Source organism: Talpa europaea (assembly GCF_964194135.1).
Source record: "Talpa europaea genome assembly, chromosome: 13".
Taxonomy (NCBI): domain Eukaryota; kingdom Metazoa; phylum Chordata; class Mammalia; order Eulipotyphla; family Talpidae; genus Talpa; species Talpa europaea.
The window spans coordinates 18245-34573 of record NC_140080.1 but is presented as its reverse complement, the minus strand read 5'-3'; the positions used below and the strand labels follow the sequence as shown (position 1 = coordinate 34573).

General features: G+C 52.3%; 1 protein-coding gene across 1 annotated transcript; it reads right to left on the bottom strand.

Moving 5' to 3' along the window:
- Positions 1–110: 110 nt before the first annotated feature.
- On the bottom strand, positions 111–14831 carry LOC311182920 (alcohol dehydrogenase S chain-like). Its single transcript, XM_084252068.1, has 9 exons — positions 14600–14831; positions 10865–10966; positions 10128–10266; positions 8448–8535; positions 8143–8362; positions 6662–6922; positions 3801–3936; positions 1209–1347; positions 111–201 (listed from the first exon to the last, which is right to left on the bottom strand). The coding sequence occupies exons 1-9, from the start codon at positions 14666–14668 to the stop codon at positions 177–179; spliced, it is 1179 nt and encodes a 392-aa protein (XP_084108194.1). The 5' UTR covers positions 14669–14831; the 3' UTR covers positions 111–176.
- Positions 14832–16329: the final 1498 nt, after the last annotated feature.

Below are 16329 nucleotides of genomic sequence, written 5' to 3'. Positions count from 1 at the left end.
CTGGGGATCGAACCGGCGCTGCAGAGGCTGCAGGCAGCTTCGCAGCCCAGCGCTCAACCGCTGCGCCACCGGGGAGGCCCTTGACAACATCGCTGAAGAAAAAACTCAATGATGTTCCCTGGCTGGCGATGCAGAGGGAGGAGCTGAGGGGTTGCAGTGCGAGGGCCTTGGCGCTCTCAGAAGGTCAGCACCGTGCGGATGCTGAAACGGGAGCGGGAGACAGCGTCATGCCGGCCAAGTGCTGACTTACCGTGCCCAGGTGGGTGTCCTGGAGGCCACTCTGCTCCCACCGGCGCGTCCGCTTGGCCTGCCCCGTCTTGTCCTCCGGGAAGGGCAGTCACGGCGTCCTGACCCGGACGCGCGTCGGGTGCCACGAGCCGCCGTGGGTGGCTCCTGCTCTCTAGACGCTCCTCGTGCATTTCATCATGTCAACCCCCACTTGGACAAGGATGCCGTGAGGCAGGTTCTGATACGAGAGCCACCTTACAGCTGACACACGCAGAGTCTGAGAGAGACTCGCAGCTCACTCTGGGCTGTGCCTCTCGGCGTGGCGGGGGAGGCTAAGCCCAGACACCAAGCTGCTCAACTGAAAGCCCGAGAGGCAACCCCGCAAGGCCGTGTTGAAGGTTTAATGGAACTGCCACAGAGAAATGCTCAAGGAGCGCTGCAAGTCGATGCTAAGCTTATTTGTATCGGGAGCCGCCTCATTCTCGGGAAGGCCAGAAACGTGACATGTGTGCTGGAACGAATGCCCTTTCTAAAAATGACCTTCCAGAACATAAATACTTTTAGAAAACATGGTCTGCACACCTTCAAAAACCACAGTAGAGACACACATTATAGACAGTCCGTGAGGAGAGTGTTTACCAGCCTCTTTCAGGCGTGCGTACTGCCCTTTCTGCTCGGGGTGGGATCCTGGCAGCTCACCGTGAACACCCGCTCGCAGTCTGAGCTGCAGCCCGAATCATGTCGGGACTTCCCAGGGCGAGGAAATCACCGGGTTCTACTGGCCGAGCGACCGCAGCCTGGTGGCCTTCCTCTCCCCCCCCCCCCCGCAGTCGGGCACCGCGGTGCCCACCCTCTGCTCAGACCTGCTGGGCCGCGCGCGCGGCCTCCCCCAGTGGCCGTGTCCGGGCCAGAGCCACGCCCGCTGCCCGCCACCCTCTCCCGTGGGCCACGTCCGCCATGCAAAGAACCGTGAAATTCACCTCTTTCCCTCACGGAGCAGGTCAAATCCTTCATTAATTTTTTCGAAAGGTAGAACATGGGTTATCAGTGGATCCAGGGCATACTTCTTGGCCATGAACTCTGCCACCAGCCTGGGGACGGAATCTCTGCTCTTAAAGCCTGAAAGGAAAACGACACCAACTGTCAGATCGAGACTTCAGGGTGAGGAGAGAACTGCAGGCTTTCCAAGGCAATTCAGTGAGTTTCCTGGAGACCCTGAGGGCTCTGCGGGCAGCGCATGTCCACCCCCCTGGGTGCTTTGGCCTCTGGCGCCCCAGTGACCGCTGCCGTTCACCGGCTCCTCGCACGCAGGAGCCCGCACAGACAGCTCTCCGCAGGCTAAGGCGGACGGCGCGTTTCATTTGGACTCCGTGGAAACAAAGGGATTATACTCCATTTATACTTGAATTTATACTTCATTGTCTGTTTAACTGTATTGCTTCTACCAGGGAAACCATGCTTTATAACACTGTGTTATTCAGAGACCACGCCGCAGCACCGCCAGGCGCCCCCAGACCCCCACCCCACTGGGCCCGCCTCCCTGTGCCCCCCGCCCCCCGCCTCCGTTCCCAGCATGTGTCTTGGCTCACACTGTGCACGTGTGGGCTTTCTCTGGGCTCCCAGGTCTGTCCCACTGGCCTGCGCGTTGTTTTTACTCCAATACTAGACTGCTTGGATGGCCGCGCTTTGTCACACTGTTTTGAGTCTGGATTGTGATGCCTCCCTTTCTCTTGTCAGAATTTCTCTGGCTACTCAGGATCTTTTAAGGTTCCATAGAAGTGTTTCATCTCCTCTGTGGAGGGTTTTCCCAGGTATTCTTTTTTGATGGCATTCTAATGGGACTGTTCTCTGTTCTTTCTCCTCACTTTCGTTGGCTGCGTGTGGGAACACGACTCGTTTTTGTGCACAGATTTTGCAGACCGCACGCCACTGTCACTGTTTCTACAGTTCCCTCGGTGTCCTCTTAAGGGTTTTCCGTGTAGATTATCATGTTGTCTGTAAATAGTGATCATTTTAATCCTTTTCTACTTTGGATTCCTTGTATATCTTTCTCTTTTCTGATTGCTCTAGGATTTCCAATACTATGTTGAATAGTCGCGGTGAAAGAGACGCCCTTGTCTTGAACCTGCTCGTACAGGAAAAGCTTTCAGTTTTCTCCCACTGAGTGTGACATTAGCTGCGGGTTCATTATATGTGACCTAGTTATGCTGAGGTTTGTTCCTTCTATTCCCATTTTTTCCCAGAGTTTTTATCATACATGCATGTGGTGAAATATCAATTTGTGGCTGTTCAGCTATCCTTGCATCCGTGGAAAAAACCCACTTTGTCATGATGTGTGATCCTTTTTGTGAATTTTGTTGTTTGCTAAGAATTTAATGCGGATCTTTGCATCTGCGCTCATCAGGGCTATTGGTCTCCAGGCGTATGTGTGTGTGTTGTCCTTGTCTACTTTTGGTATCAGTGTAATATTGGCCTCAAAATGCAGTTGGAAACATCCCCTATTACTCAGTTTTTTCAGAGAGTTTGAGGGGGGTAGGAATTAGTTGGCCTGGGAAGGTTGGGGGGAACTCACTAGTGAAACCACCTGGCATTGGGCTTTTGTTTTTTTTGGAGGCTTCTCATTACTGCTTCAGTTTCCTGGGTTGTGATTGTTGTGTTCAGGTTTTCTGTTTCTTCCTGATTCACTCTCGGAAGGTTGTGTACTTTTAAATATTTGTCGAGTTCTTCTAGTTTATTAAATTTATCAGCCTACAATTATTCCTAGTGCTTTCCTCTGAGTCTTGGTACTTCTGAGAGGTCTGCTGTAACCTCCTCTTTCATTTCTGGTTCTAGTCATTGGCATTTTCTCCTCTTTTTCCTCTGTGAGCCTAGCTACAGGTTTGTCTGCTTTGATTTTTTTTTTTTTTTAAAGAACAGCTTTCAGTTTCATTGATCTTTTGGACTGTCTTTTTGTTTTCTATTGCATTTATCTGCACTCTTAAGTTTTATTGTTTCTTTTCTTTTATTGGGTGGTTTTGTTCGTTTGTTTTTCTCATTACTTAGGGTATAAGGTTAAGTGATTTATTTGAGCTCTGGCTTGTTTCTTGATGTCGGCCTGTGCTACTTTTGCTGCATCCCATAGATTGCAGTAACGCGTATCTTCATTTTCATTTGTCTGCAGGTATTTTTTTAATCTCTCCTTTGATTTCTTTATTATCCCAGTAGTTATTCAGTAGTATCTGGTGCTGTCTCCACATATTAGATGTTTATTCTGCTTTCTTTTTATGGTTGCTTTCTAGCTTTTAATACCATTGCCTTCAGAGGTGATAACTCATATAATTCCAATCTTCAAAAATTTACTGGCATTAATTTTTTTTGTGACCTAACACATAGTCTGTCCTCGTGAATGTTCCCGATGCACTTGAGAAGATTGGGTAGTTGGATTTAGGGAATACAGTATCCCATAAATGTTGATTAAGCCCAAGTTTTAATTTGTTTTTAACCCTGTTGCTTTTTAAAACCTGACCTTGTTGCTTTAAAACAGAAGAAATCCTGAGTTAATAAGAATTAGGCTCTCAAGCCTAATAACTTACCACCAAAAATTGCTCCTTTCAGCGTCCGTCCACCCAGTAGCAACCCAGGATGCAGAGGGAGACTCTGGGAACCAGGAGCCACACCCACGATGACACTGACACCGAATGCCTCATGACAGCACATCAAGGCGGACATCTGCAACCAGACAGACATGTGGCATCGTTACAGTGGACCTTCTGACAGCCCGCCCCGCCCCGTGATCCATAGAGCCCTGCGGCACTGACGTGGCTGGTTATGAGTGTGTAGAGGGAAGAGATGATGCCCTTTGCTTCTTCACTCTTCATTGTTTCGCAGAACCTCTAGCTATGGGTTTTGGAAAAGTCCAGAAAATACTTTTTGAATGAGACAATGGATGAATGACTCTGTGTTAATTCTCCCTTATAAAGTAATAAAGAATATAGTTACAAATGCGTATGTATACACACACACACACACACATATATATCATCTATAAAGGCTGATTTTACAAATAAAGGTAATGTTTTGTTGTCACACGATTTTTAAGCAGTCTGTGAGCTTACATTGACTTGTTAAATGGACATTTTTTGTTTTCATATTTATTTTTTAGATTTATTGACTTACGCATATTAGAGCTGGGGTGTAGGCCCGAGGTGCAGGAGGTGAGAGGACTCCCCAGAGATAGAGAGGGGAGCAGAACTGGCGGATCCACTGAAACACACTGCTGAGGGGAGCAGCGGGGAGACAGGAGGGGCCTACTGCAACATGTGGGTCAGCTCCCAGGCTGGAGATCAAACTCATGCCACAGTGGCTGGCATTTGCTTCATAGTGCTAAGACTTAACCCCTTGCATCACCGGGGAGGCCCATAAATGGACATTTAAAATTTTTTTTTTAATTTTTTACATCATTGTTAATTTTTAAACAGTATTTGCTTCCCCATCCCCCCAAAATGGACATTTTAAACTAACTGTTTGATGGTAAATACAGTATAACATAAGGTTGATTATATCATCAAAAATTGTCTCTTGGGCCTCTCTGGGGGCACAGGGGGTTAAGTCTCAGCACTATCAAGCTGTCACCAGCCTCTGCAGCATGAGTTCGATCCCCGGCCAGAGAGCTGACCCACATGGCACAGCCGACCTCTTCTGTCGCTGGTGAATCCTTACACCCCCACACCTCTGGCCTGCACCCCATCTCTGGTATGCATGAATAAATACATCTTAAAAAAATTATTCTTATTCACTTGATCATCTTCCTTTTCAGTGGGTCACTGTCCATGTCTAAAGTGGTCATCATTGTGTGTCTGTGGGTGAGAACATTTTAGCTCTACTTTCTTAGCATATTCCAAGCATATGATACAATATTAACATTAACCACATGCTTACATGCTTACATTGGAGTCCCAGAACTTACTCATAACTGGAAGTTTGTCCCCTTTGTCCAACATCTACCCGTTTTCTTTTCTTTTTTTTTTTCTTCTTCTTTTTTTATAGAGGCATGTTTTATTTATTTATTTGTTCGTTTTTTTTTTTGTTTGTTTGTTTATACATGCACTGGGTACAGTCAGAAGCGCGGGAGGGTGAGAGAATTCACCAGAGCCAGAGCGGGGAGCAGAGCAGGCAGAAGGACCGAAGGACACTGCTGGGGGGAGCAGCGGGCGGCAGGAGAGGTCTGCGCGCCATGTGGGACCCTCCTCCGGTGGCCGGGGAGCAGCCGGGGATCGAACCGGCGCCGCAGAGGCCGAGGGCAGCTTCGCAACCCAGCGCTCAACCGCTGCGCCGCTGGGGAGGCCCATCTACCCATTTTCGACACCCACCTTGCCAGTGTTGGGAGCTGACTCTGCCAGCCCTTGCCCTCTGCTGTGCAGACTGGGCAGAATCTCCTCCCATGAAATGATATTGAGCCTAGAATTGTTCATCATTCAGCTGGCCATAGTGCATGTCATATATTTTAAAAACTGAAATTCATTAAAACATATAAAATTGGGTCTCCCTGGTGGCACAGCGGTTGAGCGCTGGGTTGCAAAGCTGCCCGCAGCCTCTGCAGCGCCGGTTTGATCCCCGGACACCAGGTGAGGGTCCTCCATGGCGCGCAGACCTCTCCTGCCGCCCGCTGCTCCCCTCAGCAGTGTCCTTCGGTCCTTCTGTCTGTTCTGTTCCCCGCTCTGGCTCTGGTGAATCCTTTCACCCTCTCACACATCTGGCCTGTACCCTGGTTCTTGTATAAATAAATAAATAAATCTTAAAAAAAAGAATGTGGGGTAAATCAAACTTGCTAATTTGAGAAAATAATTTTTTATTTATTTTTACTTGAGTTTGAATTTTTTTACTCATCATTAGTTAAGTAAACTTACAATTGTTTATTTTATTTTATTTTTTTTAAATAGAGGCATGTTTTATTTATTTGTTTGTTTGTTTTGTTTATACAAGCACTGGGTACAGTCAGAAGCGCGGGAGGGTGAGAGAATTCACCAGAGCCAGAGCGGGGAGCAGAGCAGGCGGAAGGACCGAAGGACACTGCTGAGGGGAGCAGCGGGCGGCAGGAGAGGTCTGCGCGCCATGTGGGACCCTCCTCCGGTGGCCGGGGAGCAGCTGGGGATCGAACCGGCGCCGCAGAGGCCGCGGGCAGCTTCGCAACCCAGCGCTCAACCGCTGCGCCACCTGGGAGGCCCTAAATTTACAATTGTTTAATTGAAAAAAACCCTTTCCCCCTCCAAAGGGTAAATAGTACTTAAGACAGGTTTGGTCAGATGGATCAGAGATTTCTCATACAATAGCTGACCATCCTGATAACACACCTTAGAGCCGCAGCCAAGAAGCACTCTTAACACACAACCTGGGAATCTTGCTCATGAGCCTCTGCGGGCACCAGCGGCCACCCAAGCGCCACCCCAGGACCTACCATGGTGTCCATGCGGCCAATGACCTCAAAGGAGAAGTCCACGCCCCCGTCGCACATCTCTGCCACCACCTCATGCACCGGCCGCGCTGAGTCCTGGGGGCTGAGGCACTCGGTGGCGCCCACCTCTCTGGCCTTGGCAAACTTGTCCTTGTTGATGTCCACCCCGATGATCCTGGCTGCCCCGGCCGCTTTACAGCCCATGACCACAGACAGGCCGACCCCACCCAGGCCAAACACCACGCAGGTGGAGCCCGGGGTGACCTGCGTGCACAGAAACAGGGAAGCATGTTGAGTGATGACTGCGTGACGCCTCACCCATGACTGGGCCCCTCATGCTCGTGTCCTGCCTGCTGGCCAGCCCTGGCGGTTTCAGTCCTTCGTGTTGGAGCCAACAGGTGGGGCTGAGTCCCCGGTCTCAGACTTTGCTCCAGCTCACACTGGACGCACCTGTGAGCTGTAATCTCAGTGCTTAGCCAGGCCCTGGAAGGGGACCGCACCCCAAGGAGAGCAGTGGCCAGCCGGTGCCAGCTCCTGTGCCCCACAACGCGCCTGCACAGCCACCATGGTGTGCGAGACCCATGGGTTGGCCAGCCCTTGGCACCGCCCTGGTCCCCCCAAGCCCTCGCAACAGGATTGCTGTCCAGCGCAGGCCATGAGGGTCAGGCCACGAGGGCGCAGGCCAGCCCTGGCTGGAGGCGGGCGTGGCCTGGGAGCCAGAAGCCCTCAGGGCCAACGCTGGTCATCGTCCCTGCTTTTCAGAGGTCGTGGGACAGCGCAGTGACAGCGCCCACCCCAGACTCAGTGGTTCCAGCACAAGTGCTCAGCCTGGCTTGGAATGGCTCCTTAGACTGCCCCAGGGCCCCCGAGAAGCAGGCAGGAAGGACCCTGCTGGGCAGGGCTGCACTCTTCCCACCCTGCACCAGGTGCCCCCCAGGCTCCTCCCCGGCAGGGACACGCGGCGACCCAGACAGGCGGGGCTCATACTTGTGGCACGCACGTACCAGCAGAGGGAGACTCACAGGAGGGGCTGGCGCGGTGCTCCCCCAGGGCGTGACGCGGGCAGCAGTGTGTCCCGGGCCCAGCGCAGGGCGCAGGCCTCTCGGGAGGACACAGCACAAAAACTCTCCTTCCGTGCACCTGGCGTGAGGGTGTGCGCGGCAGGCCAGGCGCTCCTCGAGCGCGCCCTTCCTCTACCTGCCGCCACTGACTGGGGTCAGCTGAGCCCCCTGCACCACGAATGCCTCCAAGTCTGGAGCCCTGGGGTGGATGGTGCGGAAGAGCCTCGTCCTGGCCTTGTCTTAACTATCATCAACCGTGTGGTCTCTCTGAGGCTTCCAGGGCGCGCTCTCACTTCCCCGGGCCCAAGTGCCTTATGCTCAACACCCTGAGTTCTGTGGGGTGTTTCAGGGCTACTTTGCTGGAGTCCTGGGCCCGGAGGCCCCGACAGGCCTGTGTGGTTGGCCCCCCACCGCTCGGCATACCTTGGCCACCTTGACCGCAGAGCCGTAGCCCGTGGAGAACCCGCAACCAATGAGGCAGACTTTGTCCAGCGGGGCGGCCGGATCGACTCTGGCCAGGGCCATCTCTTCCAGTACGGTGTACTGGGAGAAGGTGCTGGTGCCCAGGAAGTGGTGGATGGTCTTCCCTCTGCAGGTGAACCTGCTGGTGCCGTCCTCCAGGGTTCCCTGCTGCGTCTTCAAACTGGTCGGCAGAAGCACGTGTGCGCGTGAGGCTGGAGCACAGCCCGCCCGACCCACTGGCTGCGCGGGGAGTGGCGGAAACTTACTGGTTTTTCAAGCAGAAGTTGCCCTCTGGGTGTTTGCAGACGGTGCATTGCCTGCACTGTGGAACGAAGAGTGGGATGACCTTATCGCCTGGAGGAATAAAGGAAATTCTTCTGAAACCCCCACCCAGAGGGACAGGCCGAGAGCTCGTCGGTCAGCATGTCCGTGCGAAGCCCCAGGCCGAGGCTGGCCCCTGGGGCAGGGTCGCAGTCCACTGCGCTCGGGCTAAGACAGGTAAGGGCACATCCCCGACGGGCAGGCAGCGGTGGGGCCGGTGAGGATGTGCAGCCCCTTTTATTGCCTGTGCTGGGGGAGCTAACACACCGTCTCACCCGACCCTGCCATGAGGCAAGGTGGGTGGCCTTCCCGGGGCCTTGGGAGACACGGCCTCCTGGCACAGTTTGGGTCGCAGCCGTTGTAACCACTGTCTCTTGGTTTTCTAAGGTGCCTATGTTTGTCTTCACTTTGAAACAGATGCTTATTTTTTCATGTTTAGTTCTTTTTTTTTTTTAATTTTTTTTAATAGAGGCATGTTTTATTTATTTATTTGTTTGTTTTGTTTATACAAGCACTGGGTACAGTCAGAAGCGCGGGAGGGTGAGAGGATTCACCAGAGCCAGCGCGGGGAGCAGAGCAGGCAGAAGGACCGAAGGACACTGCTGAGGGGAGCAGCGGGCGGCAGGAGAGGTCTGCGCGCCATGTGGGACCCTCCTCCGGTGGCCGGGGAGCAGCCGGGGATCGAACCGGCGCTGTGGAGACTGCGCGGTCAGCTTCGCAACCCAGCGCTCAACCGCTGCGCCACCGGGGAGGCCCCTTCATGTTTAGTTCTTTTCTTGAGGAATGTTAACAAAAATGGGACAGAGAAGAATTGAAAACATTCCTTTGAAAACCTCAAGCCTAACTGAGTTGGTTTTATTTTATTGTATTTTAAAGATTTATTTATTTATTTATATAAGAACCAGGGTACAGCCCAGATGCTCGGGAGGGTGAGAGGATTCACCAGAGACAGAACAGGGAACAGAACAGGCAGACTGACGAAATACACTGCTGAGGGGAGCAACAGTTGCCACAGGAGAGGTCTGCTGCACCCTGTGGGACCCTCGGGGGCCGGCCGGGATCGAACTGGTGCTGCAGAGGCTGTGGACAGTTTCACAGTGCGGCGCTCAACCGCCTGCGCCACCAAGGGAGGCCCAGTTGTTTGTTTGTTTGTTTTCGCGTAAGAACCTGATTTCAAATATTTGAAGCCAATCACTTAATTTGTGGATTATCTGTTTTTCCTGCTATGGTGGTAGAAGCAGAGGTGAAAACAGGGGAGTCACTTATTATTAATTTATTAAGAAAATACTAAGAACTGAAATTCAAACCAGGCAGTTTCTCTTACGGTTTTCTATTCACATGTCAATTAAGTATTTGGTCAGGAAGGAAGCTGAATGTACTGGCTAAGTAATTTCTTAGAATTAAGAAATTAATGTCAGCGCCCTCAATCCTGCAGTTCTTGGGCCCACCGGAGGCTGCGCCCCGTAGTGCAGGTGCACCAGTGGCGCGCCTGTGACTTTGGCCTGGCAGGCGCGCAGGTGCCCGGGTCCGCGGTGCCAGGATCTACCAGGAGCTGTGCCTGACAGGTGCGATGGGGTTGGGGTTTGGGTGCGGCTGCTGCAGGCCCGCCCTGTGGGGCTACCTACCTGGCTTGACGGTTGTCACTCCTGCTCCCACACTCTCCACCACGCCCGCTGCCTCGTGGCCCAGAATCACGGGGAGTGGCGTGGGTAAGGACCCGTTCACCGCATGGTCGTCCGAGCGGCAGATGCCTGCGGCCACCATCTGTGGGCAGAGGCAGAGGTGGTCGTGGTGTCCACACGGCCTTGGAGGCCGTCTTCCGACTCTGCGCTTCCAGAGTTTTAAGGGTGATCGTTATTGTAATAATTCCGACTCTTCCCAAATGGAAACGATTTAGATCACCCCAGGAGTATTCAGTGTAAAACCCTCCTCTGCTTCCTTTCTGGCATCAAACAACTGGGAATAATCAGTGAGATATTGTTTCTGAAATGCGCGTCTTGAATATGAGAATGCATCCTTTCTCAGAGACGTTGAAATCTTTGCACACTAGCACCAAGAAAATAAGTCATTTCCGTTCCAACATCTAATGCTGGTTTGTTTTGAGATCTTGATATATGTCCCTTTGTGCTTTTTTCCTGTACAGATGTGAAAATCCCTTATCTGTTTTTGGGATCACACTATATACTCTTTGGTTTCCTTTTCAAAAATGTGGCAAGTTATACCGTTCTTTGACCACAAATGGAATTCTACTATCTGATGACCATGTAAAAGATGTCTCTTAATGGATTTTTGGTTACTTCCATGTTTACTGTTCTCTGAACGGGTTAAACCTAAAATTAATTAGAAGCAGAAAAAGTTTCACCTTAATGCGGACTTCATTGGCCCTCGGGGGCGCGACCTCCACCTCTTCGATGGAGAAGGGTTTGTTCAACTCCCGGAGCACCGCGGCTTTGCATTTTATGACCTGGAAGTGGAACAGAAAGAGGGCCGGGTTTTTCCTGCTCTCAATGCAGGGCTTACATCCTCCATCTTTCCCCGCATAGCCCCGGGTCTGCGATCTCACAAGAGCCTGTGAAAAGCAACAACCTCTGATCTGCGGAGAGGAAACCTTTTTAACATGTGAAGCAACTGCATAAGCAAAAAAAACAGGCGCTGGGAAGTTGTTTTTCTCCAAGGGTTGTTTATTCCTGAGATTGCTTAACAAGGCCCTGAAATTGGCTGTTTAGTAACTGTTGGCTGTACACGAAGTTCTGCATCATTGGTTTTCCAAAAGATTCAGTATCTGTTCACAGAAAAGCTGTTGATCTCTCACCATCTTACGCCAGTGAGAATGGCACATACTAAAAAAACGAGCAACAACAAATGTTGGCGAGGGTGTGGAGAAAAAGGAACTCTCCTGCACTGCTGGTGGGAGTGCAAACTGGTCCAGCCACTGTGGAGAGCTGTGTGGAGATTTCTGGACCTACTAAACACAGACCTTCCATAGGATCCAGCAATTCCACTCCTAGGTATTTACCCAAAGGACACAGAAACACCCATTCCAAAGAGCACCTGCACCCCTATGTTTATAGCAGCACTGTTTACAATAGCTAAGCTTTGGAAACAGCCCAAATGCCCAAAAATAGATGACTGGATCAAGAAGATGTGGTACATCTACACCATGGAATATTACTCAGCAATCAAAAAAGATAAACACATGCCATTTGCAGCAACATGGGTGGCGCTGGAAGGGATCATGCTCAGCGAAATAAGCCAGAAAGTAAAAAGAAAAATACCGGATGGTCTCACTCATAGCAGGAATCTAGAAAACCCAAATAAGGGACCAGGAAAAAGAATAACTATATGAAAAAAAATATCAAAATCAACAAACAACTATGAACCAGAGACACTCTATGGGGGGGTGGGGGGTGGGGAAAGGAGGGATTGGGGTCAAAATAAGGGGGTTGTAATTGTATGGGGAATATAAAAATAAAATTTAAATAATAAAAAGAAGAAATAAAAAAAAGAAAAAGATAAGCTGTTGATCTCTTGTGCAATTCTCTGCCTAAGACAAAATGGCCTGATTTCGTGATTCCAATTCCATTCCCCTCCCAAGGCTGAAGGGTTTCCACATCGCTCCTCTGGCAGTGAACCTTGGCAACTGTATCTCATTATCTGGTTTTTATGTAGTGAGTCCTTCCAGATTATATTTGAGCAAAAGTCAGAGTTCAAAACTCCATACACCCACACCCACATTCACACCCACACAATCACACAATTCACAAACACACACTCACATTCTTTCACACACACACACAACTAAACACAGGAGAGCTGTGTGTTTGATTTGCCAGTGAGCACCGCTTACCCACAAACGTGCTTAAAAGTGAAAATCAAACACGTATCTTAGTGCCTGGGAATCTAATATAAACCCTAGCTTTGTTATTGCAAAACTTGTACAGTTAAGAGAAATTTTTCCTGGAGTTATCTATGGGTAAGTAATTGCAAAAAAAAAAAAAAATTCAATTGAAACATTCTTTTCACAATTCATTTTCCACATGTGTCAACCCTCCTGCTTTGCAGTGTCTGCTGTGGTCAGCACTGGCGACCCCAGGGCTGGAGGACAGGCTGGGAGCCACAGACTGACCCTTCACCCCACGCCCTGCCCCAGCCTGCTGCTGCTGAAGGGCTGGTATATTTTACGGTGGAAAGATTAGGTTCTGTGGACTCAGTGCTGACTGATTGTCCTGAAGTCACAGGACTTTTTATCAAGAGGCTAAACTAACAATGATGTAACAGCAGCGCTTAACAATGTTTGGGACACTTCTGTGCACTTGGCACTATTCTAAATGCTTTTCAGTTGCAGTTTTTCTCACAGCCACCCCCGAACCAGGCACTATCACATGCAGTGTTTGAAGAGAACGTAACGCAGGCGGGGCAGAGGCAGACGAAGCCCCTCATGGCGCCGAGCTGTGAGCCCCTCACTACTGTTTTCATCCACACACTTGCTGCTGAACCTCGTTTCTTTCCATCTGAATTTTGGCAAACCTAATTTTTCTCTTTTTTAGTCATAATTTAGAATGAACATGCATTGTAAATGCTAGCCAAGAATGAATGAACATCGAGCTGGAATAAGAAAGCTGACAATTGGCTGCACATGTGGCTTCCACAGAGCTGCTGCCAGGAGCCTGCTGCATCGCACGGGCACACCCTGAGCCGCTCCTGTCGACGTGGCCTGCCACAGCGGCTGTGCGGGACAGCGGTCCCTAAGCAGCCTGACAACGTGGGGCGGCTCAGCCGACTGAGCACAGGCATCCCTGCACCTGCAAGGGCTCTGAGCAGGCAGACATGCCTCCATGGAGGACTGAGAACAACATACTAGTAGTAACTCCAACTGTGCCAGAGATAATTTTTCTGTAAAATGTTCATTTTTTTGTGGTCAAGACCTTATTCTGTAGGGTTTCCATGGACATTTCCTGTGCTTTCATAGAATCCTTCTGAGTCAGGGCCTCCCTAGTGGTGCAAGGGGTGATAAATGTCAGCTCTATGAAGCTCTCGCCAGCCACTGCAGCACAAGTTTGAACCCAGGCCAGGGAGCTGACCCATGGGGTGCAGCAGAACTCTCCCAACTCCTTGCTGCTCCCCTCAGCAGTGTATTCCAGTAAATCTACCTGATTTACTCCCCACTCTGTCTCTGGCAAATCTCTCATCCCTGCATCTCTGGCCTGCACCCAGTTCTTGTATGCATAAATAAGTAAAATAAATCTTTGAAAATAAAAAGATTCCCTCTGAGTCAGAAACTGCATGTTGGTGTTGGCTCTGTAACTGTGACGTTGCTGATGGTTCCAGAGAAATGTGCTTATTGTGATCTCGTCCACACTAGTCCAAAGGACATTTCAAAGTCCTCTGACTCAAATCTTCTCATGAGACTTTTTTGGTACATATTTTTAAAATTTTTTATTTATACAAGAACTGGCCAGAGGTGCAGGAGGATGAGAGGATTCACCAGAGACAGAGCGGGGAGTACAGGCAGACAAACTAGAGACAGAACAGGCAGACAAACCGAAAACGGTGCTGAGGGGAGCAGCCAGTGAGACATGAGAGGTCTGCCACGCCATGTGGGTATCTCCCTGGCTGGCAGGAAATCGAACCCGCACTGTGGAGGCTGCAGACAGCTTCACAGCTCTGTGCTCAACCTGCTGCGCCACCGGGGAGGCCCCCTTCCCATGAGACTTTTGTCAGACTTAGCTTTCCTATGTTCCTAACAGTGATGCCATTACAAAGAATAACACATTTCAGTTCTGGTTTCTTAATTCAAAAAGCCCTGGATTAAAACCACTTCGAACGCTGCATTTGCGAGTCAGTCGTGGTTGACTCGAGGCTCTGCACTCTCGTCTAGCACAGGGACTGAGACAAGGCGGCAGATGCGCTGACTCTTGTCAGAGATGCCCGCACCAGTCTCGGCGGCTGCACCAGGTCTCTGCCCTTGCAGAGTGAAGCATGCTCTGAGCACAGTCGTCTTTCAGATTCAAACCGACGTTAAGCCACTCACCAAGCAGTCTTCTGCTTCCGTGCTGCGCTAGCGAGACCGAACTCCCCCAAGGAGAGCGTGGCTTACCTTTCCCGCCGTGCTCATGGCTGCTGCTCTGCGGGCGGGGGCCGTGGACTCCGGCCACGGCGCGGCCATATGAGGCGGGCCTGTGGCCCCGGCCCGGCCCTGCCCGCAGCACGCCCCGCCCCCCGCCCCCGCTCGCGGCCCGGCCAAGTCAAACAAGGCAGCGGCTGGCTCCGGCCGCTCCGGTTGCGAGAGCCCGGCCAGGCCAGCCGTGACCCCGTGGGGTAAACATCACCCGGCGCGCCCTTTGGTCCCTCGTCACGCGGGTCCTGCGCCCCGGGGGCGCCCCGCTCCCGCTCCGGGGCGGGGGGGGGGGGACAGGACGGGCCCGGCCGGGCGCAGAGGGTCCAGGGGGTCCAGAGGGTCCGCCCGGCCGCCGCCGGCTGGGCCGTCCGGGGGCGTCCAGGCCCGCGCGCCCGTGGGCGGCAGGGGAGAGGCCGGCGCGGCTCCGGCAGCCTCATCCCGCCCGGGCCGACCGGAGGCCGCGCTGGGGCCAGGCCGGCGGGTGCCCGGGCCGCGAGCCGCGGAGGGCGCCTGCAGCCCGGCGCGCGCCCCGAGAGTCTGCGCGGGGTGGGAGGACGCGGCTGGGCCGCGCATCGCGACCCTGGTGCCCGAGACCGGGCCGGGCCGGGCGGACCCGCGCGCCCTGCGGGGGGCCGCGGGGAGGTGATGGGGCTGCGGGGCTGCGCGCCTGTGGGGGCGTCGCCTAAGGGAGCCCCGAGGGGGGCCTCGCGGACATCGACGCGGACGCACAGGGGCCAAGCGCTGCTGCCCCCACCCCACACCGCGAGGGAGCAGGTGTCCCCGGTTCAGGCCGCCGAGGTGTGCGGCCCAAACAGCACAGACGCAGCCACACACAACACACAGAGAGTACACAACAGCCAGCACACAACACCCAGCACACACAGATGTAGGCGGTGGGCCCTGCTCTCCACTCCGGTCTCCAGCACCAGCTCCCTGAGGCAGCATCTGTGTCTGACTCATCTTGTTCTTCTCCACAGTCCCGGCTGCTGCCCAACACATTGTCCCGAATATAGATCTCTTTTTAAACATTTATTTATGCATACAAGAACCGGGGTACAGGCCAGGGATGCCGGGGGTGAGAGGATGCACCAGAGACAGAGTGGGGAGCAGAACAGGCAGACTGACCAAAACACACTGCTGAGGGGAGCAGCGGGCGAGACAGGAGAGGTCTGCTGCGCCATGTGGGTGGCTCCCTGGCCCTATGGTTGTTTTAAAGACAGAAGAGAGGGTGGCTTCAGAGGGAGTTCGAAATATGCTTGAAAAATGGAAGGAAAAGTAGCTGCTTGAACTCCAGGGGTCGCTCATTTTGCGGATCTGGGTTTTGAGAGATTCTCTGTGATCCCTTCAAAATCTGTACAGACCTCTGTCTCATAAACAGCTTCACATCCACTGATCCCACCAAGCCAGAGCCTTAGAACTCACCCCAACATCCTGGCCACCCACCGGGACAGCTGTTGGCTCCTGAAGCACCTCTGCAGGATGGGGCAGGAACCCTCCTTCCTCCGTTTCCAGAGCCTCCAGCTGGTCCAGACCTCCACGATGTCCTGCCTGGAACGACATCTAACTGCCCTCTCAGTTTCCACTCTCCACCTCAGTCTATACTCCACAGAATAGAAGGACCCCGAAAGTGAATCAGAACTTCTAGCTTCCTCCCACCTCTGCTTCAACCCCTCGTTCACCTGGAATAAATCCCGTCCCCTTGCCTGACC